General features: G+C 43.5%; 1 protein-coding gene across 1 annotated transcript in view; it reads right to left on the bottom strand.

Annotated features, from left to right (window-relative positions):
• Positions 1 to 524: 524 nt before the first annotated feature.
• The window catches only part of LOC111234779 (unconventional myosin-XVIIIa-like), a 100,848-nt gene continuing 74,192 nt past the window's right edge, over positions 525 to 27,180 (bottom strand). Inside the window, exons 27-43 of the mRNA XM_022762967.1 lie at positions 26,570 to 26,724; positions 26,174 to 26,297; positions 25,603 to 25,710; positions 25,412 to 25,504; positions 24,859 to 24,969; positions 23,005 to 23,109; positions 22,130 to 22,276; positions 21,475 to 21,588; positions 17,871 to 17,987; positions 16,832 to 16,915; positions 14,476 to 14,613; positions 13,305 to 13,490; positions 13,044 to 13,183; positions 10,839 to 10,883; positions 5,401 to 5,523; positions 2,123 to 3,634; positions 525 to 613 (exon numbers count right to left, since the gene is read on the bottom strand). Of these exons, the coding sequence (XP_022618688.1) occupies positions 2,131 to 3,634; positions 5,401 to 5,523; positions 10,839 to 10,883; positions 13,044 to 13,183; positions 13,305 to 13,490; positions 14,476 to 14,613; positions 16,832 to 16,915; positions 17,871 to 17,987; positions 21,475 to 21,588; positions 22,130 to 22,276; positions 23,005 to 23,109; positions 24,859 to 24,969; positions 25,412 to 25,504; positions 25,603 to 25,710; positions 26,174 to 26,297; positions 26,570 to 26,724 (3,294 nt within the window). The 3' untranslated portion in view covers positions 525 to 613; positions 2,123 to 2,130. The remainder of the gene's footprint in view (positions 614 to 2,122; positions 3,635 to 5,400; positions 5,524 to 10,838; positions 10,884 to 13,043; positions 13,184 to 13,304; positions 13,491 to 14,475; positions 14,614 to 16,831; positions 16,916 to 17,870; positions 17,988 to 21,474; positions 21,589 to 22,129; positions 22,277 to 23,004; positions 23,110 to 24,858; positions 24,970 to 25,411; positions 25,505 to 25,602; positions 25,711 to 26,173; positions 26,298 to 26,569; positions 26,725 to 27,180) is intronic.

Raw genomic sequence — 27,180 nt, 5'->3', positions numbered from 1 at the left:
TGTGGTGTACTATATGTAAAGAAGAGAGGAAGAGTGACAGAGACAAAGAGAGGGAAGGAAAGAATCTACTATAATTGCAACCTCAAGTTCTTTGGCTCAGTTACAACCATTGCTGGAGTTCAACAGGATGGCTGCTCAAACCAAGCAACTGCTGCTTGCATGCAACCAGCAGAGTGTTGTCGTTAATAGAGGAGCTGCTGTGTGTGCAGTGAGGTTAGACTGATGAATGAGGAGTCATAACGACCGTGGAGTTCGTCAAACTGTGAGCGAATCCTGTAAGGATTTCTGAGTGTTAGGAACATCTACAGTATGTGAACGTCTGCGTTTCCTTGCAGCTGTGTGTGTGTGTTTAGGGTGTGTGGTTGTGACCAGCTGATCAACTCTGCATGCAAACTGTCACAGTTGAGTGAGGGTGCGTTTCAGAGGGTGGATGTTGACGACAGCGAGGGACTACGACGTGGTCTCGTCAAGCCTGTCCTCGCCGCCGTCGTCGTCTTTCATTTGGCTTCTGTATCGAGAGTAAGAGCCCTGGGTCGCCCCGCCTTCTTCTTTTTCTTCTTCCTCCTCCTCTTCATCAGATCTACTGAAGTAGTAGTGTCTTCGACCAGGGGGGCTGGAGCGAGAAAAGAACAAGTGGAAGATGATGTTATCCAAAACTGAACAGAAAGTAGTGAAGTGGCTAAGAGAGCTCAATTTGCTGCAATGTAAAAAAAAAACAACAAAAAAACAAAAACAAATGTGGAAATGACATCATCGTCACTTTGACTACATTTGGCAGAAAAAGGGTTCATAAAATTTGTTTTGAGAAAAATATAAAATACTGGCAGTTTTCTTAATGACCTACCAGGTGGGGAAAAGCAACGACAGGAAGAGGTGAAGCAACAGAGAAACTATTTAGTCAGATCAAGAAGCTGATGTAGTGCATGAGAACGTACGGTGGCCCTGAGAGCTCAAAACACTGCAGGTTAAGAAAACACAAATAGACAAGTGTGTTGAGCTCTCAGGGCCGCTGTAAGAATGAGACTTCTGCATTGACCTGTAGTTTTGCTGCAGTACATCTTCCAGCCACTGGCAGCAATGAGCGAACTGTGGCTCTGTTGTTACTTCACACTCACCTGACACTGTTTTTCTTGCACCTGGGAGGGTTGCCAAGAAGATCACCTACTTGTTGTTTGTGTTCTTGTGTTACAGTATGTTAAGCTCTCCAAACCACCACAGAGCAGCTGTGCGTTTAGCCAGGTTGCGAGGTTAGCGTTTCCTCTAGCATCCGGCGGAAACAAACTCTCACTCAATCATGCATTGTGGGTACCATGGTAACATGCAAAACTGTTTCCTGTTAATATGGTTTACGAAGGGATTCAATCGATGCCATTCAAATAACAAAATGTCGTGATTCCATTCTCAAAATGTTCAAAGAAGAAAACAAGAAACCAACTCAAAAGTGAGACAAATGATTACCAATATCTAAACATGATTAGCGCCATCTTTGTTAACATCATCTCAAATTTTCCTAATGAACTCTGACACAAGAAAAATCTAATCCCATTACCAGTCTACACGCAGCTTGGCCCAGCTCTTTAATTTTATTTAAGAGTCAAACAGCTTAAATATTGCAAACTGGGGGTTAATTACTCTCAGCTGTGCATCTCAGATGAATTTGCTAGTTGGTGTAAATCAATGCTCGGGGTCTAATTATGCCTGCAGTTATGAGGCTGGAAGGAAAAATTTATTATGTTAATTGACTGTTATTTTTACCTTTCTGGCGCCATAAATCAAAACGACATCTTGGGAGTAATTTAAGGCTGAGTTAACATCCACGTTGAGCGTACCTCAGAGCCTCAACAGCATTAAAACCAGTAAAAAGACATCCACAGAGACCGGTCACAACTGTTTGACATCAAACTAAGAACGTGTAGTAATTCACAGCAAGAACTGTTAGCATGCTCAACAGAACAGGTCATCGAGAACGCAGCCAACAAATTAGAACTCCAAACTGTGACGAGCTAATCCCAGTCGGACTGAATGTGCTCATTGATAAGAGTGAAAATGTCTTTGATTGGTTAGATCACGTCATGCGTCAAAACCACTCTTAAAGGCAAGTCCTGATCAGGCAACCACCTACTGCCTTCCTCAGTCACTGTCCGGCCGGTACAGGTACTTCATCATCAGGCTGTCCACCTTCTTCTTCCTCTTCTTGTCATCCTTTTTCTTTATGGGCTGGCTCTCGCCCTGTGGCCCAGCTTCTTCTTCCCTCTCGGGGCTGGAAACCTTTCGAGATGGGGCCCTCTTCACGCTGTTGGAGCTTCGGTAGGAGATGGTGGAGGCACCAGAGCTGGACTCTGACTCGGAGTCTGACTCAGAATCTGAAGATGAAGAAGACGATTCAGACGAAGAGGATCGATCCCTCTTCTTGGACTTTTTCTTGGACTTCTTGGACCTCCTCTTGGAGCTGCTCCTATGACGGCGCTCATCTCTTGAGCTGTCGGACTCGGAGCTGTGGCTTCTTTTCTTTTTCTTACTCTTGCCTCTGCTCTTGCTGCGATGGCGACTGCTGCAGCTGCTGGCACTGCGGGCCGATCTCATGCAGTCCACAGCGGATGCAGAGCGTCTTAGACTGCTGGCAGAGCGAGTCGTGTCTCCATTCCGGATACTTTTGCTGTCGTCTTCATCATTCTTGGATTTTTCTTCCTCACCCTCCGAGTCTTCCAAGCTAGTGCGCTTGAACTTGATAGGCTTAAAACTCAGCACCTCATTGATGGCTTTCTCCAGGTCAGGGTCGAGGTAGTTGCGATGGCTTACTGGTTTGATATCTAAATTATCAATGGGGTCATTATCAGCAGCTGACGATCTGTCTTGTGGTGGTGGCATGGACAAACTGCGGCCAATGGACGAGTGAGGGCTGTACGCCGACCTCTCGGTGAAGGCCACACTTCGACTGTCGTCGATATCAACATCAAACTCGCTCAGGCGGCAGCTGCGTGCCAGAGACATACGGGATTCAGCTCGGCTAACACTTCCGGGACTGCGACCCCCAGACCGTCTGCTAAAACAAGGGCTACTGGGACTGCTGCCGTATGTTGACCACCCACCTCTGCCCTCATCTACGCGCGAGGTGCTTCGACGCTGTCCACGTGGGCTTGACAGACCTAAGCTGATGGTAGATTTAGCATCGTTCTCTGGGCTTAACCCAAGACGTGTGGAGGCCCGGCTTGGTGCGTTGAATGAGATGGTTGATTCTTTGTCAAAGTCCGCCCAGCGACTGTCCATGCCTTTCCTGGCTCGGCTGTTGGCCTCTGAATAGGCCTGGGAGATGACGGATTCTCTGTCCTTTATGTCATCTCCTACCTGGGACTTCCTCCTGGAGCTGACCGAGTAGGTGTCATCTTGAAGATCCAAGCTTTTGGATTTGGCCTTCGAGAAGCATAGAGCATCTTCCGACTCGGCATTCTCCTTGAGGGCACTGAAGAGGGCGCTTCCTTTGCCCCCGATGGAATCAAGGTTGGATCGTTTTCTGTAGCTAAGGGAGCTTATCGGTCTGCTCGATTCTATGTCTTTGCCCTCTTTATTTACCTCTTTCCATTCCTTACCCTCTTTCGACTCTTTCCCTTCCTTTGCGTCTACATTTACAGCACATCTAGAAAGAAACAACAACGGAAGGGAGGAAGGAATGAAGACAGTGGGAGAGAAAATGTTAGAGATGAGACATCGGGACAAGAGGAGGTGAGTTAAGGAAGAGAGTGAAGAGAATGAATGAAACTTGACAAATCATAAAAACAGAAATGTGATGAAGAAATGTAAAAGATGACATTTAACAAAATGGGAGAACAGTAAAGAGCAACTGGAGACAAATGACTCGGGACTAACGAGGGTTTTTCCTGCACTGAAATGTTAAGGCAAAACAATATTATGACCCACCAAGGACAAATGAAGCATCAAAATGAGTCGAGTATGAATTTTATTTTAGTTGCCAAAAAACTAAATCTAAATACTGTAGATTTGATAAAGGATTTTAATTTGGTAATCCCATTCTCTCTAGATTCTCTACTAGATTCAGATTCAGTGAATTGGTGCTGAACCCCAACACAGAGGAGAAAGCATTCCACCACTAAAAAGCTGCAGATATTCTCCAGAAATTGACAGACAAGCTTAGAAATAAAGGATTGAAGAAATTTAGAAAGAAGCCAGAGTATGTCCCACATTTGAGAGGTGAAGTTTCTGTTGCGTTTGCATGACTGATAAAGTTGGCTTAGCGTAGCCCTAAATCAAACAGCTGTGTCCCGTTTCAGGGGCCACATCCTTTGGAGGACGCCGTCTACGAAGGGATTTAAGGCCCTTGGTTTTAACAGCTGTACTGTTAGCTGTTGAACTGAGCTAAAACCCAATACTTACATTTAAAAATGTAACTCAGCCGTTCTGTTGGTGTTGTTTGCTGCCATATTATTTTCTTTATTAACGGTGCGCAATGAATCTTGGGATCGGTTGGGCCACGAAGGTTGATCCCACCAAGGGATGTGGCCCCTGAACTGGGACACAGCTTTTATGTGCTTTCATTGGAACAGAGAGTGTTTTTTATAGTTACATGGGACTTTTATGCAACATCCATATTTTTTCTATCGAGCATAATGTTGAACAAACGTTGTGTATGTTTAACACCGATCCTAAATAATGTATCCCTGTGAGCATTACAGAATATTTGGGTAAACTGGCTGAAAACTTTTTCCCATGTGAATTTTAAAGTAACTCCATAAACACTTGAGTAGTTTTCCTGCCTTCTCTTTTGTCGGTCTGTTCTTTGCTTCATTACTGAGAGGACTCGTACTCGTGTACCTGTAGAAATGGCAGTTTAAGTCACTTGAACTCAAACGCTACAACTGCGAGGTCCAGTGTCGGCCAGCTCTATGAATCAGTCAGTTTCTGCCTATGGGGACATGCTGCTAAGAGACATTTAAAAACTCCAGAAGTTTTTTAAAGTTGGAAGTGGCTCAGCTGAGGGAGGGAAGTTAAATCTTCTGGTAAGGAGACAAATCTGGGGCAATTGAAGCTGTCAGCTTGCAGACACATCCATTAATCTCAGCGAGTGGCTCAGGTAGACTATGCCAGCTGGCCATTGGGCACGTCGATAAATCTACCACTGAGGTGGTTTGTTTTTAGAAAAAAAAAAACCTCTCTTCATTGAGCGGGTGACAATGAAGACAAAGCAGCTTGAAAAATACATTTAAGCAATAGCGGTCCTGTCATTTCAGCCAAAGTACTTTGCTCAGATTGCTTTATTTCCTCTGGGTCTGATCACATAAACCGTATCATCCAGTCAGACCGAGTGTGAAAGCATATAAATGTTTGGGTCGACTGCTTACTATCAGCTGCTGAAATGGTTCTTATAGCAGCTGCCTTTGTACTGACCTGGAGCTCTTGAGACTGCCGTCATCCGAGAGGTTCTTTGCAGAACCTTTGCTTTTGGACAACCAGGACTTCACCCCGTCCACACGATCCTCCACCTCAGAGTCCGTGTCTGAATCCCCCTGACTGGTGAGCAGCCAGAGAAAGGAAGACAAGTCAGAGGAAGCAAAGGAAAGACAGAAGTCAGTTACGGCTAATCAGAGAGGAGAGAATAAGGTAAAAGAAATGTTAGTGTCAAAGGAGGGTCAGCGCTGGTAGAGAGGTTGCTGTACTCCTCTGTGGCTGTGGAGCCAGAGAAAGAAGACCAGGCTTTGTATGTGTTAGTGTGGCAGCAAAGGAGGACCGTGGCCTTTATTCTGGATAAAAGACAGCACATGCAGTCAGCTCAAACAGCTTCTGTAAACACCCAAACATGCCCACGACAGGCTGGATAGATATAAAACACCACTTGGCAGCTCCTCACGGTTGTCACGGTTAGATGAGTGACATCGTGGTCCTGCAGTCATGAGGCATCCAACAAGCATCTTACCTTAACTCCTCCCCAGCGACTTCAGAGACGTAGTTGCCCCATAACAGTTTAAAAAACCCAAATCACTCATGTTGCCGTGAAGGAGTACTGCAGATATTTAGTATTGCACTTCCATCATCTTTCGGGGGGGGGGCCCTACACTTCCTCAAATGCAACTTGATAGAGGTTTCTTTGCTCTTGGTCAATCTCTGCGACTGTTGTCTCTGACTGACTCATCATCACCTGCCATATGTCTGCCTGACACTACTGCACACATTTAAAATAAAGACGAATAAAGTATTTTTTTTGGCACAATAGGCAGCTGCATGGAATATGATAAACTGCCTCTAGTGATGTCACTTGAGTCAGCGTCAGAGGTGTAGAATTAGAAAGAAGTGAGAGACCTCTGTGGTCTTCTGCTTGAGGCTAGCTGCTCAGAGCTACATTAGCTACAACTAGCATAACACAACAGAATCTGCAAATGAATTTTTATATGGTCAAGTTGCATTGTGGGTAATGTAGGCACCAGGTATTGACAAGGAAGAAAAATTAATGGAATTTATCAGAGCAACTGATTCACTCAGAGAAATTACACTTGTCTTGCTCTGGACATTGTACAGTTGGTTTTATGGTGTAGTGGATTAAACTGACTGTGACAGGTGACAGGTGACAGGTGTTTCCCTTTAACTGTGTATTGTCAGAGAGCACAGAAGATCTCTTGCATATTGTCTCACTTAGTTCAGTTTATAATACGTTTTCTGTTTGTGTACCAGTGTAACATTCCTGCATAAAGCTGATGAAGATTAGACTGAACCTTCACCGTGTTTGCAAATGTTCACTTTGTTTGTTGTCAGATGTAGAAATGACTCCATAACTTATCATAAAATATGGCGACGATTATGAAAACAACACACACCTGTGTTAAAAAAGAAAAAGAAAAAGAAAGAAAACTGCACAGCCGCACTTTCTTTTAACTGCACAGCAGAGTGGCAGAAAATTTCATCATCAGGCCTGTGCACGCACACACACACACACACACACACACAGTCATATGCATACACTCATAATTTCAGTTCTTGACAGAATGATTTGGTACACAGCTGGGCACTGCACTGTTTTTTCTCTCAATTATCATTACACGTTCACAAACCACTGCGAGCCACGGAGTAAAATAGAGGGGCTTGTCATAAAATTTGACACGGATGAAAAGAGCACAACACTCATTAAGTGCCGTCAGAGCCCAGCGCTTGTGTGGCGCTGTGAAATTAAGTTGTTACAGCTTAATAGTCCTACAGAGACATCAGAGGGGTGGCTCGCCATCTCTGTTTCATCTCCATCTGTTTCAGAAAGACTCCCATCTTGTCGACGAAGAGAGGGAAAAACATTCTTTCTCTCGCAGAGCTCAGAACGACCCTGCACCACCTATAATTAAAATCATTAGCAGTCGGAGAGAAAGCTCCCTGGATTTCAAAGGGGAGAATCTATACAATGACTTGCCCAGTGAAATCCAAATGCAAATGCCTGCGAGCTTTTCTAGAATACAATAACCTTGGGTGGTAATGCTGGGACTGCATTCACACCAAAGACAAGAGGAGAGAGACGGGCCAGAGGAGGGGGCAATGGGCTCTTAAGCTCTAATTAACTTTGCAGTACATGCCTCAACTATTAGACAATCTGGGGATTTACTGCTGCCCACTGTTATGATGACAGAGCAGCCAAGTGCCTCTGTCTTTGGCACTGCAGACTTGTCAGAAAAGACTGGGCAAACATCACTCACTGAGGGGGGAGGATGCTCATGGGGGGAGTGGGAGACATGTTTCTTTATCTAATGTTTCACATTAGATCTGCATGTTTGTCAAGTTTCAGCGACTCAATTCTTCCCTACAGTGGGCCTGGGTGAATAATTATATAGATGCATTTTGTGTTTCAGTTGTTTTTTTGTTTTTTTTTAATAAAACCTAATATTTTTTACAATATATAACTATGTTAATGTATTTTAAATGTCAGGTTTAAGCGATGCTGCCACTAAACAGTAGTTCAATGTCCAGTAATTTAAAGCAGTGAAATGAGGGTCAGACTCGGCGACAGGGCAGACTGTGCAAAAAAATTCAATATCATGATATAATGAAAAATATTAAATATGGCGGAAAATATCGCCATATGCAATATTATCAAATATCGACCAAAGCATACCGTGCAGCCTAGAATTACCGTTTAGCTTCCTGGTATTTTATTGCTTCCTTCCACTTAACACGTTTTTTTTTAATGAATGAATTTGTAAAGGTTTGTTCAAAACTTTTCTAAACTTTTTTCATCAAAAGAAATCAAAAATATGTGTAATAACAGCCGCCGTGTCTTTTTTCATGCCGCCACTGGGGGGCGCCAAAGTCTGAAATGTTCTATAAATTCTACCCACAGGAGCTTAATGAATTCTGTGAAGTCGGTAAATACAACAGGCAAAATCCAAATAATAATCAGTTTTCAAAAGTGTTACTGTACGCCAATTAGTATAATAATATTATATCAATATTACATATTAATATTATATATGATGTAATCGAGGGAAGAGACTAAATGTTGCTCTCGTCCTCCAACTGAAAAACTTTTTATGTATTATTCTCCAAGACTCTTATCCGTGTACTATTCCATGATGCATTCAGAGCGCAGGGAGACCTATCAGGTCTACAGCCAAAACCAAAATGGCAGGTTCTATGTAACTGAGCACCCTCATACAGGGTGTCATCTACAATTTATGTCCCTGGCCACTATACCATTAGTTAAGCCCTGCTGAAAGCCTTGGGGAAGCAAACAAACATAGTGCTGAAGAGACATTAATTGTCTGTGACATTCTGCCGCCATTGGTTGTACATCTCTGTTACACACTATTACATTCATCATTAGCTTCTATGGATCGTCCTGCTGCGTTCTACTCGGCTTTGCTCCTCTGTGTCCCTGGGTCTTATAGACGCCGCTGTTTACGTCTTCGATATATGAAGCTGTCGGCCACCGTGAAGTCCCTGTGGCTCTGGAGCACGGACAGGCATATGCATCCTCTCAGAGACCATCAGGAGAGCACAGAGTAACGTGAAGAGGTAACACTGTTTATCCGTGCTGCAGTGAGTCCATTGTGATATGAATTGCACACATTCAAATAATCATTTATCAGCTAAACTAGAAGCCAACCAGGCCAAAGTGATATTTTGTGTTAGTGGGTAGACCGGGCAGGGACTGAGGTATGACTGTTCCTTGGCGTGTCAGATTGGTATTAGGGGTGTATTCCTACCTCAGAAACCCACTGGATATGTAACTGACTTTGCTGATCATTAGCAATACTAGACCAGCCACTAGCGTATCTGCGCTAGCACAAAAACAGACTTGATGACATGGCTCTTGATTTTAATGATGGAGAAGGTTACAGGTTTAGAGCAGAGCAACGTTTTCTTGATACTGGAGAGTTTTGTTGGATTAGGTGTTCTGATGTGAATAATGTTTATGGTTAATATGTAAAATTGTGGATTGATATGTTTTGTAGACACATCAAATTAAATCGAATACAACCGACTAGTTAATAAGATTTCTATGTTTGCAAACTCACCTTGATGACATCAATAAATATTTCTATTAATAATAATTAGTCGCATGTAAAAACAAAATTTACAACTTAATACTTTTACATAACCTCCTGCTTTATCTTCCAGTAGCTGCAGAGCTGGAACACTCAGTAATGTGTAAATGCATTAGATATACGTCTGTCTGTATTTAAAGTATGAATGTATGGATTTTAGAAGAGCTTAATACAAATGGAATTATACTGTATTAGATTAGGTTTTTTTTATTCAAATGTGGCCGTGCTAATAGCTCATTATAAAAGCCCACTCTGTGCAGCTTTCTCACCATTAGAAAACCAAACACTGACAAGAGACTGGAGCCAGAGGTTAACAGTGTTAACAGCGTTAACCTCTGGCTCCAGTCTCCGTCTCATGTGTGCTACTTGTCTTGTGAGCACAACGGCTTTTTGTAAGACATTTGAGGATTCTGCATTATTAAGCAATAGCAAGTCAAAGATTGATGTGGAACACGCCCCCCCCCCTTCTCCCTCGTCAGGAGGGCAGTCACTGCCGAGCCACGGTCACACATCGAGCCCTGGAGCAGGGCGATGAAAAATTAAGAGCGCCCGGGGAGCGAGAGGCTGACGGGTCGGCTGCTGTTCAAACATAACACAGCAGCGTCCGACACGACGCCCTCAGACCGCGGCGAGGCGGTAAACACAGCTGGATCAGCCCCTCGGCGACATGAAGGGGGAACTGTGAGGAAGATCCAACCTTGCTTCGCAAAGTGGTTAACCATACGGGGAAACTGAGGAGGGAGGCTGGTTTCATGCTGGGGCTCAAGTAACATATTGTCAGTGGCATTCATGCATCTCAGCATGTGACGGCATGCAGTGAAGAGTGGAGCAAACTGGGGTTATGATTGAGCACTGTTGATGATGCATTATCCTGGAGTCTTCACAAATCAAATCCCTCTTGGATTTACTGTATCTCTGCCTCTTCCACGAGGCGTTCCTTCCTGTTGTGTGGGTCTGGAACTGAGCCGTCGCTCTTAAGATGCTGAGGGCCTGACAATAGTCGAGAATTATCACAGGAATCAGAAAAATCCCCAAACAACTAAATTGGCTCAGAATGCAAGATGCATCTTTTCTATTTCTTTATGTCAGAGGGAATTTTTTTCCTTTAAATGTGAGCTCTTTTCTTCAGTGTGACAGCCAGAAGTGATGGACTAACTGGACTGAAACTAAACCCTGAGAAAAACTCTGGGTTTCTCTTTCTGCACTATCAAACTCTCCACTAAATGTTCAAAGACTGTAGAATGCTGCATCATCTCCAGTGGTGAAATACAGCAACAAAAAAAAAGACCAGGGGTTCAAGTTCCTCACGTTCTGTTCTTCCTTTTCTGATACTTTGTCACCATGTCTTGCAAACTGGTGATGATGATGATGATGATGATGATGATGGGTGGAGGGACAGAGAAGAAAAGCAAACAAAAAAAAAAACAAAAACCAAAAGACAACACAAAATAAGAATCAAGTCAAAAATAAAACATCAAAGATGCTTAAAAATATCAGAATAATTATGGACGCTGCAGCAGATGCTGTGATGATGCACTTTTGTTCTGTCTTTTGGCAAACTCACTGTACGCATCACGTTTTGACTCAGCATGCCACCTCATCCTGATCTCGCATCTTGCATACAGAGCGCCTCACAGAATATTCTCATGACTCACAGTTGTTTACCGCTGCTGTGGAGAGGAGAACTCTCACTCTTTGCGGGACTGTATTGTAGTTAGTAAGGCTCAGCGTCCATCACAGAGAGTGATTATGTTTTCTTACAAGGAGCCTGGAGCTGGGTGTGAATAAGACAGTCTGACTGAGTCGTTCAGTTAAACCAGATATTAGCTGGGATAACTCCTGTCTGTATGAGGGGAGTCTTGATCTTGAGCAGTAACTGTGTTAAAGCTCCATATTTTCCTCTTCTTCTGTGTTTTATTTGAACCAAAAACCATCTCAATGTAGTTTTACATCTCCTCTCTCAGGCTTCTCTCTGGAGCTCTAGTAACAACAGGTCGGTGAGCCAATCAGAAGAGAGGAGGCTCTGAGCCTCTCTTCTGATTGGCTCACTGTTTTTTAAGTGATCCCTTAAGAATATTTCAGGTAAAAACCAAATCCTGCAAAAGTTGGCTGGTGGGTCCAGGTGGGCGGGGCTTGGTGACTGCTTTGTTGTGACATCACAAAGTTCCAGAAGTCCTGACGGCTGGTTTTAAGGCTCAGTTTCTGAATACAGGCTGTGTGCATTTCTCTGTGGACTGAGGCTTTGATACTTTCACAGTATTAATATAGAACCTAGACCTGATCTATAATCACACTACACATGGACACAGACCTTTAGACTATATGAGACCTTTAAAGGTACAACAAGAGAAATAAATGACCAGAAAAAATAATATCTGCAGGGCTTTGATTGGATTGTTGAAATGGCAGTATGATACATAGCAACAGAAAAGAAATAAACTTAACTTAAATGAGCAGTTCAATATTTTGGTAAATAAACGTATTTGCTTTATATGTAGAAATCAACACCGTGTCAGTACAGAACTGAAGTCAGGACGTGGTTTGCCCAGTTTAGCATAAAGACTAAAGGAAGCAGGGAGAAACATCGAGCCCGGCTCTGACTGAAGTTCAAAAACACACCTACCTAACACATCAAAAGCTCACTAATTAACATCCATCTTCATTGTTTGATCCACACACAAAGAAAAATGTAAAAATTTGGCGCCTAGCACTGAGCAATGTCTTTGAGCATGGGCTGGACGGGCCAGATACGGTCCAGGTTCTGGTCTCTGTGCAGGCATGATCAAACTCAGTGTGCCTGGCTGTTGTTGTTTAGAGAACAGAGTGAAGTAGAAAGACAGCTACGCATCAGACGCACTAGATAAAGTCAGGTCTGTTTACAGTCTCAAAGTCTGAGCAAGAAACAAACTGAAACCAATTCCTCAAATCATCAGCTACAAAGATGCACAAAAGTGGTGAGACTGTTTGACTCATCACGTTCGGATGGCACCAGGGACCTGGTCACCTGAGAAGGTACGCAGTCATACATCCTACAAGAAGCTGTGGATGACGACATACATGGAAGAATAATATTCTGGCAGTATCCGGACTAGACTATTAAGACTAGACTAGAAAATCCTTTCTTGATCTCGGGAACCAACTATCTTAAATTTAGGGAACACAACATGGTCTTCATCAGCAGGTCACAGTTTGAGTTGTCACAATGACAACTGAGAGTGTTGATGAAATTTGGTTAAAAGTGAACCGTGAGTCAAGCTTAACCATGATATTGTTTTCTAAAAGTATCAGCTGACAGTTTAACCCATTTTAATGATGAATGAGTAAAGACCAACCACCGACAAAGACGGCGATCTGCTGCAGAAAGTTCTGGAAAAAGCTTGGGAGTGGATAGATAATAAGATAATTATTATTCTAGTCCAGTTCAAACCACAGTTACTTTCAGCCTCCACTAGTTTTGGCTGCTAAGTCCTCGACTTTCTGACGCTCCAAACCTACAGGTTTGTTTTTTCGCACCTGTTAATGAGGTCTTCATTGTCGTCACTCTCCATCTCATCCTCGATGGCCGCCTGGAGGTCTCCGATCCTTTTGAAGGCCAGCTTGAGGTCTGCCTGCAGGCTCTGATTAGCAGCCTCTAAGCTTTCGATGTCCATTTCCTGACAATGAGACGAGAGAGAGAGAGAGAGAGAGAGAATGAACTTTTCAGCCAACCAGCAACCAACGTCGACGATGGTGGAAGCGTCATTGGTAATTCTTTGTTGGATGTCGCATGGTTACCAGCTCGTGTTTCTTGCGGCTGGCCTCGGCTTCCTTTTTGGCCAGTTCTCCCATCTCCTCTTTGACGTCGCGGATCTGTCTCTGCATACGCTTGTTCTGCTCCTTCTCTCGGTTCTCGCTGCTGCTGCGCTGATCTCGCTCCTCCATCAGCTTCTCCACGTTCTCCTTGAGACGAGCTACGAGGCTCTGCAACGAGAGAAGATTCAACATCGCAGGCAAGACTGGAAACACTTACACTCAGTAAGCACTTTATTAGGAACAGAGGACAAAGTTAATTACTGATGAGTTTATTTGTATCAATAATGCAGTGGACTTTCCTCATATGTACTTTATTGTTCAGCTGTGTTTAAGCAGATGACTATGAGGCTTTGAAATCTGCAGCGAGTCTTTATTCAGTCTGCCAGCAGAACACTTTTATCAGTGAGTTAGCTCCTGCATTAGCCACCCTGTCCACATTTCACATAGTGAGTGGGTGTTGTACTCTGCCTCCTCCTCACATCTGTATTGATTGAGCGCTGCTACCTCCAGCTTTGATGAGTTGTACTACTCAGGCAACCTGAAATATTCACTCACTGCGGTTTTAATGCTGGCGAGAAGCAATAAAAAGCAAACCAACAGCTAGAATGAGACGAACCCTTCGTCGTGTGTGTGCGTTTCCCAAATTCTGCACATTTCAACACAAGCTAGAAATCCACCTATGTTTTAAAATAAAATACATTCAATAAGTGAATGTATTTCTGTTGATTGTGGAGGACAAAGAGCAGACGACATGTGCCTGGTGCTGAGCAGTAATTACTAAACTGAACCAGCAAAAAGTGAGCACAGGGTCATTTTAGCAGGGAGAGAGGATCAGTCTCTCACTGGGAGTGTAGAGACGTGACGGCAACCTTTATTGTTCACGTGTGCTTTTTTTTTGTTTCAATCTGAAAGTAATTTGAAAAAGACAGAACAACAAATGCTACTGTAAAGCGAGAGTAACACAAGCTAGAAGATAGAGCTGAACAGCAGTGGTTCTGTCTAAGCTACATGTTCATCATGACCTTTCTCTCTCTCTCGCTCTCTCTCTCTCTCTCTCTCTCTGCAGTCATGCTCTGACCCCACGCTTCCACATGCCGGAGCTTCCTTTCCCAGACGCACCACCAACACCCCTCCACCTCTCTTTAGCTCTCACCTCCAGGCGTTTGACCTGGGTCTTCTCAAACTCCAGCTTGGTCTCCATCTCGCGGATCTTGGCCTCCTGCCGGCTGACGAGGGACTTCTCCACCATGGACTGCTCCTGGAACTCCAGCTGGCTCTGGAGGGCTTGCAGCTAAGACACACACATGCACATGTTTATGTTAATATCCTTGTGAGTGCCACTCACTGGCCAGAATAAAAGAAAAATTTCATTGTTATGCAGACAACACCCAACTCTATGTAGCAGTAGATCCTTATGACTTTAGCTCCCTGTATTTCTGTAAAGCAACATTATGCAGCTGTTTTACTTCTAAGGTCCATATTGTATAAAGGTAGATTTCCATTTCTTTCCTTGCCTTCCTCTTTTTTGGTTTTTAAAACCACAAATATATCTTCTTATGAGTCAACACTTTAAATAAAATACAGGAAAAGTGTAAAATATGAGACTTTTAAGAAGCAATTTGTACGTTTTCTCTGCCGCCAAATGTGGTTTCTTGCCGGGAGCGGGTGGCGGTGACTGACACTCGACAAGAGATTGAGTCGTTACGTTTATAAGACAAGCGGTTTTGATACGTCCTCTGAGCAGTGCTATGTCTTCAGCGCAGATTAGAGGCTACAGTGAGTCGCTATGGTTACGCTACAAGTGACGAGACGGGTCGGAGCTAGCTGGTTAGCGTGCTAACTACAGTAGAAGACATGATGGAGACTAGAGCTAACGTTGGCGTTGCTTCCCACCAGTAAGTAAATGAATTAAACTTGATGCTTGCAACGTTTTTATTCTTGACTGGTATGTAAACAGCTGTTAACGCTAACGTTAGCTATGTAGCAATAGCAAAACTTCCAAATAGTTCCTTTAAATTAACAGCTTCAGAATCACTTTGACGGTACACCGACTTGTGAGGGAGGGTGAATGGGGCCTCTTTCATACACACCACTGTTCTTGCTCTATGTAACTTGGGTACAATCTCCCCATCGACTGTCGGTCTTCAGCTAGCTACAGGAAGAAGCTAGCTTGGTATTCTCAGGTACAGACATTATGGCAGAGGTGACGAGATTGGCTCCTAGCATTTACATTTCAAATCACTGTCCAAGCCTTGATGTAACTAGCTTGAGAGAAGTTGCAGAGATAACAGAGGTGAATGGGTCATAGTAAGACAACATGTCCCTTGTATAGGCGGGAGGGAGGGGGCGGGGGCAATCTGGGTCTAATCTCTCTCTTCTCTTGACTGGGTTTGATTTGTCAGGTACAGCTGTGTCTGATAGAAAAAAATATTCATGCAGCAGCAGCAGTCATTACAAGGATGACAGCGCTAGCATGTTCAGCTTTATTGCTTGTCTGACTGGTGAAGCCAAGTTGGCCATCTTTGTCACACATTGCCAGCGCCAGTCTTTTGCTTGAATGACACATCAATTACATCAAGGCTTGTATTTGTCAAGAGACCGATGCACAGGCAGAAGGGACAGGCTGCGGCGGCGGCGGCGGCGCTGCACGTTCATGCAAGTTTCTAAATGAGATTCTCCAGTGGACACTGCAGCGGAGAGAAAAACTCTAGAAACTCCTCAGTGTGAGAGAGAAACTGTCACAGTCGTCATACTTTTACAATTTCTAATCCGAACTCTATAGGAAACAATAACTGATCTAATTATAGATCAATTTGCACAAACCCACGAAAAAATGCCCATCTCAATTACCCAGAGGCAAAAGCACTGTGTTCAGATTGTTTCAGTCAGTGCAAAGCCCCAAAATATTTAGTTTATAATCATAAAAACAAAGAAAAGTAACAAATCCTCATATTTAAGAAGCTAAAAACAGTAAATGATTGTTTTTCTTGTTTGAAAAGTGACACAAAGAAATTGTTACTGTTCTTGAACCTTTTTGAAATTACTGGTTCTGATAACAATAACAAACTGAAAGCTAGTTCGCACGTGGATGGACGACTGTTGTGTCTTTATAAGGAAAATTTGCACATGAACGTCTCTCTTAAAATACCGAAACAGTCGCTCCTGCCTAGCTTTTGCGAGGTCACGTGACCTTGACCTTTGACCAAGTTCAAATCAGTTAAACTTAAAAAAAAAAGGATCTTCAAGACCAGTATAAACAGGAGGGATGATTACAGCAACAAATGACTCTATTGATATTTATATCGGTACAGGACTATTGTTTTAAGACAGACTTGAAAAACTGTAATCGTATCCTTTGAGGTTGACGTCTCTAAAATCCTCCTCTCTCTCACATTTTAACTGAACAAACTAACAAACACTGTTTTCTTATTGCATCCTGTGTGAACTGACTTCAGGGCTCGAACAGCCCCGTCTGTATCCACGCTAAGAGCATAAAAGCCGACATCTACCTTCTCCTGAACCTCCTGCTTCTCCTTGAGGGCCTCCTCCAGCTGGGCTTGCAGGTCACTGATCTGGGCCAGGTTCTGGGCTGACTGAAGTCAACAAACACACAGGAGGAAAAAGCAAAGTCAGCGAGCAACATGACGCTGTATGTGCACATTAAACATGTATTTCCTTCTGTTCTATCTGATGGAGGAACGGCTGCAGACTGAAGCTGAAGCCCTAAAAACAAAATCAAAATCCATCAAATGTCAAACAATTAAAAAAAAACAAAAAGAAAACACAGAGTATATCCAGTAAAACGTGACGACATCACAGTGACATTACCAAGACAAATAAATCAGCTGGAGAGATGTTTTTAGTCTGGTGGAAGCGTATCAGTAAATCTCATTTTAATGTGACCTGTGTGGAATATTTGAGACGAATGCTTTTTTTTTCCACAGTAGATGAAGCACTCTGCTGCGGCGAGTCCCACCGGGAGTTCAGCCGCTTCAATTTACACAGAAAGGATGGATTCATTTGGAGCCAGTGGAGGCAGATCACTCAACATCACTCATCAGCCATCAGTGACGGAAAGGAGGCGCTTTTTACTCCACTTTCATTTCCACTCGCTGCTCATCTGCACATCCAGCCGCATTAATACAAATGTGGGGGGAGGGGGAGGAGGAGGAGGAGGAGGGGAGGGGGCGGCACAAGGAATTTGCCAAATATCAGCGCTTCTGAAAAAATGACTCAATTGGTGGGGATGGGTGGTGTTAAAACAATGAAATGTAAAGCTTGCTCCAGGGATTTTTACCTTTTTATAAATGAATTTTGGATTATTTTTTGACATGACACGCTGGTCGACGTGACGTGATGAGCAGAACATGCAGCAGGCTGCAGTGTGTGTGCCTGACACCAGTAAAAGTGGGCGATATAAACGAATATACTCGATGCTTCGCTGTTTGTTCCGCGTCGAGATGTAGTCAATCGGTTTTCAGGTTTGAATTATTCCTGTAATATAATCCAAATTTCATACATCACGGTGACGGAGAGGAGGAAACCAACCTGGGCCACAGCGGCCTTGTGCTTCTTCATCAGCTCGTTCAGGTCCTCCTGGTCCTCCTCCATCCTGGACTGCAGGTCGTTCTTCTCTCTCTGCAGACGACTCAGCTGCTCCTCCAGCTGAAGGGACGGAAAACAACAGAAGAGCGGTGAACACAGACGGATCAGATCCGGCTCTGTTGTCATTAAGTCACAAAAAATCACAGATTTCTCTGGTTTGAGAAACATTTGGGATATATAACGTAGGTCTAGATGTTTTGAGACATTTACATGTGGAGAAGTTACAGATTCTAACTGTTATTTGATACCAGTGGACAAGAACACACTTCTCTACACTGCAGTTTTCTTGCACCATCTCCATAAACTGTTGTAAAATGTGAAGAAGTCACAGTCACAGACGCTGGGCTTTGACTTTGTGGGTGTGCCACTCTGTGCACAGCAGAGCTTCCTCTCTGAGGAGAGCCCTTATTAGCTCTTACACAGCCCCCTGTGATCACAGGGCCCACCAGGGATTATTTCAGGTCCCCAGTCACAACCAAGACATCCAATTAGAGGCTAAAAGCTAACAGCGGCCGTCTCGCACCTTCAGCCGAGGGGAGGGGCTGCGCTGCAGTAATCCTATTTCTGTAATGACTGGGATAATATACAAAAGACAGAGAGGGGAGGTTGGTGGTGCAGGGCTGTGGATTAATAAATGGTGACTAATGTGAAAAGGCTAATGAATCAATTTGCACATAGCGACCAGATAAGAGGAGTCGGGGACAGGCAGAGCCGACACTGTGGCATCCGTCTTATTAAGAAACAGGATGTACGAACGAAGCCAAGTCACCGAATCAAAACACAGCTTTAAAATGAGGGTAAAATGCGGTTATTCTGTATTTTATTATTATTAACAGCAGCCACTGCTGAGACGTACCAAGGTTTACCTCAGCAACTAAAAATATCCACGGTGAATCTGGGGCAAATTCATTCACACAGCTCACTTTCCTTTTTTTTTTTAAAAATCTACCATTCGCCTGAATGAGGAGCTGATAAAAGCTGTGAGAGCAGCTGCAGCTCGGCATGATGGGGAAAATATTGTGATGGACACTTAGGGGGAAAAAATAAATAAAAAACGTGCCAGTCGGCAGCACCAAACTGTCATAGAACACGTTTAACAATAGGCTGTCAGTGCAATCGCAACCCAATTACGTGGGTTGGCCCTCAGTTTTTTTCCTCTGTGGAAAAATAAAGCTTTCTAAAAAATGCGACACCATTTCCTCAAAACACTGCAATTATGCCAGGAGAATGATGGGAAATGATGGACCATCTGAAAGAAATGTTATTTGCATGATTTTTATCTTTGTCCATGTGGCCAGTGATGCTTCAAAAAAAAAAAAAAAAAAAATCCTCAATTTCAGCAATAACCGTGTCTGTCATCAGTTCTCCAGCAGGCTGCATGAGAGCCGCAGAGGTCGTCCTCAAAGACATCGTTTCAAAACAAACAGCTGGTGACACATTCATCTTCTCTCGGCAAAATTCTCCTCTTTCACATCAAATTTAGCCGATCACACATTTTGTGGAAACAATTAAATTGCATTTGCTCTGTTTTTTTGTTTCTTTTTTTTCTCTCTCTCTCTCTCTCTGTCTCTGTGACAGAAAACAAAACGTCTCTAAAAACTAAATGATGACGGTTAAGATGAGGTCGTCCATGTGAAAGCGTACAGGGCCAGAAGCTGCCTGGCTCCACGAAGCAAGTAATGTGTGATAGCCACTTAAAGAAGTGTCGCGGTGGAACTGATAAACAGCGAGGCCTCTACTTCCAGTCGGCCGGTGGCGTGTGCTGGTAAATTACGACTAAAAAGACGGAGCTAATTAAAGCTGATGAGCTGTGTTGTCCCTCCACCAACCGTCTCGGCCATTAATATCATGAAGCTCGGCAGAGTTTAACTGAACCTTAATGAGCCTCTCAGACAAACTAATATTTACCTGCAGATGTTTTCATGAGTCTGAGCGGAGACACTCGCTCATGTCACCACGCACCTGTCAGAGTAACATCTCGACAGTAAGAGCAACAGCTGTACGATCTCTCGTGATGTCATTTACAAAGAATGACGCGCCGAAGTGAGTTCGCGCGTTCACACGTTTTTGTTGCTTTGAGCGCCACATGGTGTAAAGGTAGATCTCTTCTGATTGGCTCACCTGTTGTTCCTAGAGCTCCAGAGAGAAGCCCGAGAGAGGAGATGACAGGCAGACACAAAAGTCAAATGTAATCAACAGAATTAAAGTTGCTACTACTTTTTAAAATTCAATTATTTCTTCATTATTGAAAAAGAAAAAGTAGATAAGTAGATAAAAAAACTTGCCTGGTAAATGTAATAATCTTAATTATTTTTTCTTTCAGATTTTAATTATTTGTAATTGATACATTTGCAGTTGTTTATTGAAATGTGTTAATTGAATTGTAATTGAACACAACAAAAAAAAAGTCAATTATTATAATTGTGTTGGCAAAGCTCAGAACGAGAAACTCCATCCATCCATCGCTTCATCCATCCATCCATCCATCCATCCATCCATCACTTCATCCATCCATCTCCTCCTTGTACGTGCTCCTGACCTGCAGCTGTGTCAACTCACTTATCTCTTCCCGTCACTTCACTGTGGACATTTCTAAAACACGCACTCAAACTTACTCAAATTAGCTTCGGCGCCACCGTTAGCACCGGTTCATACAGCCGGTCATTTCTCTTTAAATGGCAGGAGAGAGAGAGAGAGAGAGAGAGAGAGAGAGAGAGAGAGAGACAGAGAGAGAGAGAGAGACAGAGAGACAGAGAGAGAGAGACAGAGAGAGAGACAGAGAGAGAGAGAGAGAGAGACAGAGAGAGAGAGAGACAGAGAGAGAGAGAGAGAGAGAGAGAGAGAGAGAGAGAGAGAGAGAGAGAGAGAGAGAGAGAGAGAGAGACAGAGAGAGAGAGAGACAGAGAGAGAGAGCACGAGGAGATTAAACCTCACTGATACACAGAGTAAGATTCACCGTAAATGAGTAGCAGGAAAAACGTGGGAGTGAAGAAGTGAAAAAAATAAATAAATAAAAAAAATAAATAAAAAAGGCAGTTTGACCGACACATGGAACCAGATCGCCATGGGAACAAGGCAGGAAGTGAGAGAAGTCATGCCAAAAGGACAGAAAAACATAAAGGTCAAAATAGATGAGGAGAGGCTGAGATGGGAAGGAAAGAAAAAGGAAGTGAAAACTAAAGTTGTGAAGAAAGAGACAGAATAAAAATGTGGATTTTTACAGGGAAATAAGAAAAATCCCCCCGTTCCCCAAGAAAATAAGAACGGTGGGAGTGAGAGGACGAGCTCTGAGGGAACAGCTGTGTCCTCTAACCCCTCATCTCTGGCTAAAGGCAGTGAGCTGACATGTCTGCTGCAGCTTCCTACCACCACAGATGGTGCAGCCTCATAAAAGCCTCAAAAACACAACCTACGCCATCACCACTGACGACCGTTTCCACAGGCTGTGACAGCTTCAGCTTTTCCCTTCCTCTTTAACAACGACACGCAGTAAAAACTTCATCGTTAAACTGGGTCATGGAGGAGGAATGAGGAGAGCCGTACTGACCCCCTGCTTCGTTTTGGAGATGTCCTCCATCTGCACGTGCAGGTCTTCGATCTCCACCTCCATGGACTTACGAGCTTTAACTGCAGCCGCACAGGTGAACTCGGACTCCTCCAGCTGGGACGGACACAGAAATGGAGGGAAATGCATCAGTTCAGAGTAACTCAACACCAACATGTGTTAAATCATGAGCACAGTCACATTCTGTAACACGGTCGATCGATTCTGGTCCACTTCCTTATTCTAGACAACACATACACATATTTTTGAGAACCCCATAAAGAGCGGTGGTTTCCAGCCTGAGGGTCAGAGCCGACCAATCACAACATAAATCCGAGGATTGGAAAGTAGAAGCAGAAACATTGGCTGCTGCTTTTTTCTCAAATTTTGGGACCGAAACTTTTCAAATGAACCAGTCTGAGAAGGAAATATCACCCTGTGGTTGAAGAGGCACCTGGGCTGGGAACCAGTGATCTAGAATGGTTTGCATCATGTGCAGTTACAGTTTTTTATTTTAAATGATTGTCACATCCGACTCAGAGATCTATAAATACACATGACGCTCGCGTTTGGAGTTTTAATTTGAAAGGAGATCTCGAGCATGTGACCGACAGTCGTCAGGACGTAGTTACATCCATGAACGTGTGCTGTCACGCACCTGATTCTTGAGCTGGGCGATCTCTCTCTTGCTCGGTGCGTTGTTCTTGATGTGGTCCAACATGATCTGGGCGTCGGCCAGCAGAGCTTTGGTTCTCTTCAGGTCCTTCCTCAAGCGCTTCTCGGTCTCTATGTCGCCACTTCTCACCTGGAAAACAGGCACAGGTGAAAACAGGCACAGGTGAGGTGTGATCAGAGATCGGCCAAAGACTCGATTCATTTTCCCAGTTGAATTTAGTGCGACCACATTTCAGTTCAATTTTACAAATTAAATTTACATGTGGAAGAGCAGTAGAGCTGGAAAATCAGATCAACCAATCCTTATTTTTATTATTGCGTTCATATTACTCATCAAAAAAGTTGCTGAGTCAATTTCTGTCGATCAACTAATTGATCAATTGTTTCAGCTCTAGAAAAGTGTAAGTCTTGAACCTTTTCTGATCAAAAACGAAACTTTGTTGATGAAGTTTTGAGAATTGGGAAAGAAAAAGCTCAAAGTGACATGATCAACATGTCAATAATCAATAATATCAACAATAATGGACTGGTTTGGCTGCAGAGGCCACCGTCCTCTCTGTTCCCTGGATGTCTCAGTTGGACATCAGCCTGACCTTCATCAGTGTCTCTGTGTGTCTCTAACTGCAGTCGGCAGAGACAGATAAATATTTTAACGAGCCAGTAATAATGACTCCAATTATATAAACCCCCCTACATCTCCGCCCACACACCTCAGGAGTAGAAGTGCAAATAAAATCAATGCCGATCTGTTACCATCCAACTCTGCATGAGCCAGACGGTGTCGTGATTCACACCGGTGATCCGGATCCAGGTCCAACAGGACTGGGATCCATCAGACTGTGGTCGCCGAGCGGTTACCTTGTCCTGAGCTGACAGAAGCTTCGACTCCAGCTCCCTCTTCTCCTTCAGCACCTTCTGCTTCTCATCGTACTCTTCCTCAAGCTGGACTTCCATTTGCTTCAGCTAAACACACACACACACACACACACACACACACACACACACACACACACACACAGAGAAATTAGTAAATCCAAAGTTCTATCTGATCACAAAAACTGCTGAACTATGACAATAATCAATTATTGTGATTATCGTCATGGATTGTAATAGTATCTGCACTACATTTTGTGCCAATTCATCTATTAGATGTGGAGATATTCAAAACCAATAACTCATTATCACATTGGCTGTAAAAATAGATGAATTCTAACACTCTCCAAAAAATCTCCCATCATTTATTTATTCAGCTCAATCCTTCATTAAATAATACATCAGTGTGTAAATGTCACTGTGGAGTATTCCCAGCTCGTGTAAGTGTAGAAAAACCTAATTATGTGATGGTGTGTGGGCTAATGAGGCCTCCATCAGCGGAGGGCAGCGATGGGGTGTCGGCACTGACAAAGCAAAACAAACACAAAACAGCATTAATAACAGCGACGGTAACAGAGCTGAAAAAAGATGAAGCCAGATTCCAACAAGCAAAGTGGCGGCACACGGTGACGGAGAGAGAGAGAGAGAGAGAGAGAGAGAGCGAGCAGCAGGTAAAACACGGAGAACGTGTTAACAGCAAACGGCATCAGCAACAACATTAAAGCAGGGACGGATCAGGAAACAGAAGTGTCTCGGTGACATGTGATCACCTCGAAAAGAGGGTGTGATTACAGATAACGATCTGTCTCTGATGTGCTACTGAACAGCTAGCTAAGATGCTAAACATGCTAAGGGCTCCTGTTGCTCATATCTGAAAAGCAATGAAACTAAATAATAATAATAATGTTTATTTATAGAGCACTTATCAAAATCAGAGATCACAAGGATAGAATAACAAAACAAACAACAAACACATGAAAACAAATTACTCAAGATAAAAATAAAACCATAAAAACACAATAAAAATAGAAACACAAGCAAACAATGTAAAACTATGTGAAATATTTAAAATAAATGATTTAAAAGCTTTGTGACAGAAATGTGTTTTTAGAAGCGATTTAAAAGATGATACTGATTTTGTGAGTTTTGTTCCAGAGGCGTGGTGCCCTGACAGCAAAAGCTCCGCCCCCTTTAGTCTCACATCTTGATACAGGATTATTTTGTAATCCATTAGATGGCGTCCAGAACACAATCAAAGACTTATTTTTAGAAATTGATTGACATAAATGCAGCTTGAATTTACTTCATCACTGTTCACATGTGGAGCCGTGGCCCACAGTCAGTTTTTTTTTTGTTTTTCATATCACACATCGTAGGTCGGCTATTTCAGACAGAACCTTTAGAACTTCCTGTCAGAATAAAAGCTCACAGTGGCTTAAAATAAAGCATTGCTGCAACGCTTTTATTTAGTGGACAACATCGCTAAAGAGGAAGTGACTGATGTGTGACTGTTTGTGTCTCTCAACAGGAGAAAAGTATAATAATCATCTTCAGGTGAGGTGGGGGAAGATTCTCAATTCAGACATTATAGATAAATCAATATAGAATATTATTGCAGGAACTAAACGTCAGGAAATCTCGTGTCAGCGGCTTCAGTTCAGTTTTGACCGTATTTGATTGGTTCCTTTCTGATCTGGACTGCCTTCAGGAGTGAAGAAGCAGCAAAGTATAAATGGTTTTCCACATTTTTACACCTGCTTCCCCTCAGACTTTAAATCACAGCGAACTGAAACAACAGTGTGCAGTGAAACGTGAGCATGTGAGTGTAATGAACTTCACCTTCTTGCTGCACGACTGTCTGATCTCTTCCACCTCGTCGTCTTTGCTCTCAATCTCCTTGGAATGGGTTTGACGTAAACGCTCCATCTCCATCTCCAGACGCAGCTTGGCCTGGAAGAAAAACAGACACTTTACGCTCCGCAATCACCTGTGGCTTAAAAGAACACTTTGCTGATCATGTACAAGGGACCTGACACGCTGCCGGTAAATGTTAAGGTGCTGGAAAAGCAGTTTGGTAAATCCCTGCTCTATTCTGTCTTTAAGCCGACAAAGCAATGACTTAAGGCGCCGGTACACTCCATCAGAAGTGCCTGACCAGCTCCACAGTTCCTCTCAGTTCTATGGAGTCACTTAGCTTCTTTTTCTTTTTAGCTTCTTTAAGCTCATTGTTTTGATTTGCTTTTAGCAGCTGAAGAGCCGGATATTTTTCTCAGGAGCTCATGAAAACAAAAGCTACAGGAGACTGAATTTTGAACTTGCATCTATCTCAACTCACTCCAAACTAATGCTAATGTTTTCTGCTGTGTGTGTGTGTGTGTGTGTGAGTCTGTACCTGTTCTAACATCTGGATGGTGCCGGCCTGCTCATCCAGCTCCTCCTCCTGGTCCTTCACCTTGGCCTCCAGGTCGCGAAGCTGCTTCTTCACCTGAACAATAAATCAAACATTATACATCATACATATATATTCATGCAGTACATAGTTTCAAGTTTCAGTACAGCAATAAACACAACACAAGCAGGAACCTTGGCCAGCGATGCCTCATCTTTGGATTCCTGGGAGTTGAGGTCCTGCAGCTCAGCCTCCAGCTGGTCCAGCTTCAGGTTGACTGCACACACCTCCAGGTCCTTGTCCTGCAGGACAGATGGTTTCAGTCAGAACAGAAGGGAGGGAGCCGTCAGGGGATTACAGTTTGAACACGGCACAGGGACAGAGAGATGGCTGAGCAGTTATTTACTCAGCTCAGCAGGTCGGTATGAGACACGCACGCACGCACGCACACGCGCACACACACACACACACACAACCTGGGTTTATGATTTCAAACACATTCTGTGTAGACATGCATGCTGCAAACCTGCAGAGCTTTAACAGACATGAAGAAAGATCCACAAGTTTCCACAGACTAAATAAAATATGTTAAACTATAAGTTTTTAAAACTGATGCATGACACATTTACTACACTTACTGCCCAATGCAACAAAAGAAACAATCCCAGCATGCACTGCATTTTACGGTTGTGAGAATTGTCACTAACTGGTTCTGGTTCTTATTACATGATGAGAACCAAAAAACTGGACTGAACAGAGACGAACCTCGAGCTGCTGCCGGAGGCTGAAGGCCTCTCCGGTCAGCATGTCCTTCTCTCGGGCGAGTTTCTCCCTCAGGCTCTTCTCCCTCTGCACCTCCTCCTGGGCTGCACTCAGCTCACCGTCAAACCTGCAGGCAAACACACACACACACACACACACACACACACACACACACACACACACACACACACACACACACAAGGATGTTCACACTCTCTGCACAGCACGAAGCTACAAACAATCTGGAACACAACAGTTTTCTCTTTACTATTACTGATACTACAGGAAAACCACTGGACCCTCCTCAGTGTGTGTGAAGTCAGGTGTGTCTACAGACACCTGCTCAGACATGTGTATGTGTGTGTGTATGCGTGTGTGTGTGTGTGTGTGTGTACTGACTTCCTCTGCTTCTTCTCCAGTGCGTGGTTGCGGCTCTGCTGTCCCTCCAGGTGAAGTTTGGTGTCCTGCAGTTCGGCCGTCAGTCGTTGAGTTTTCTTCTTCAGCTGCTGGATGTTTCTCTGGGACTCCTCGTTATCGGCCTGCAGGTCGCTGATCTGCACAATCACACATACACACACACACAAAAATCTGAACTGGGGCCGTATCACAGAAACTTCCTAACTTGCAGAGCCTATCTTTTTTTTTTGCCGAGAGAGATTTTCAGAGTGAAGCGGCCATTTTTTTGTTTGTTTCAGTGAGAAATCTGATGTGTTACCAAAACACCTCAGTGGGATGAAATGAGAAAAAGTAGCACTGGTTGCTAGGTAACAGACATAAAAGTTGATAAACGATGTTGGAATGAGTATTTAGGATTTCCTCTCCTGAGGTAAGACAGGCTTCTTAAAGTGAGATAAGAAATTCTTCTGTATTAACAAATTACAACAAATCCTGTCTTATACGCTTCCCGTCTTAACTTAAGACTGAAGACAGGAAGTTCCTGTAATAAGTCCGCTGGGAAAGAAATATTAAGATACACCTAATGACCCGGGAGCCATGGAAGTGTTTAATAA

Source organism: Seriola dumerili, unplaced genomic scaffold (genome assembly GCF_002260705.1).
Source record: "Seriola dumerili isolate Sdu_G_001 unplaced genomic scaffold, Sdu_1.0 BDQW01000458.1, whole genome shotgun sequence".
Classification (NCBI taxonomy): Eukaryota; Metazoa; Chordata; class Actinopteri; order Carangiformes; family Carangidae; genus Seriola; species Seriola dumerili.
Note: the sequence above shows the minus strand (reverse complement) of the source record. Positions and strands in the feature narration are given on the sequence as shown.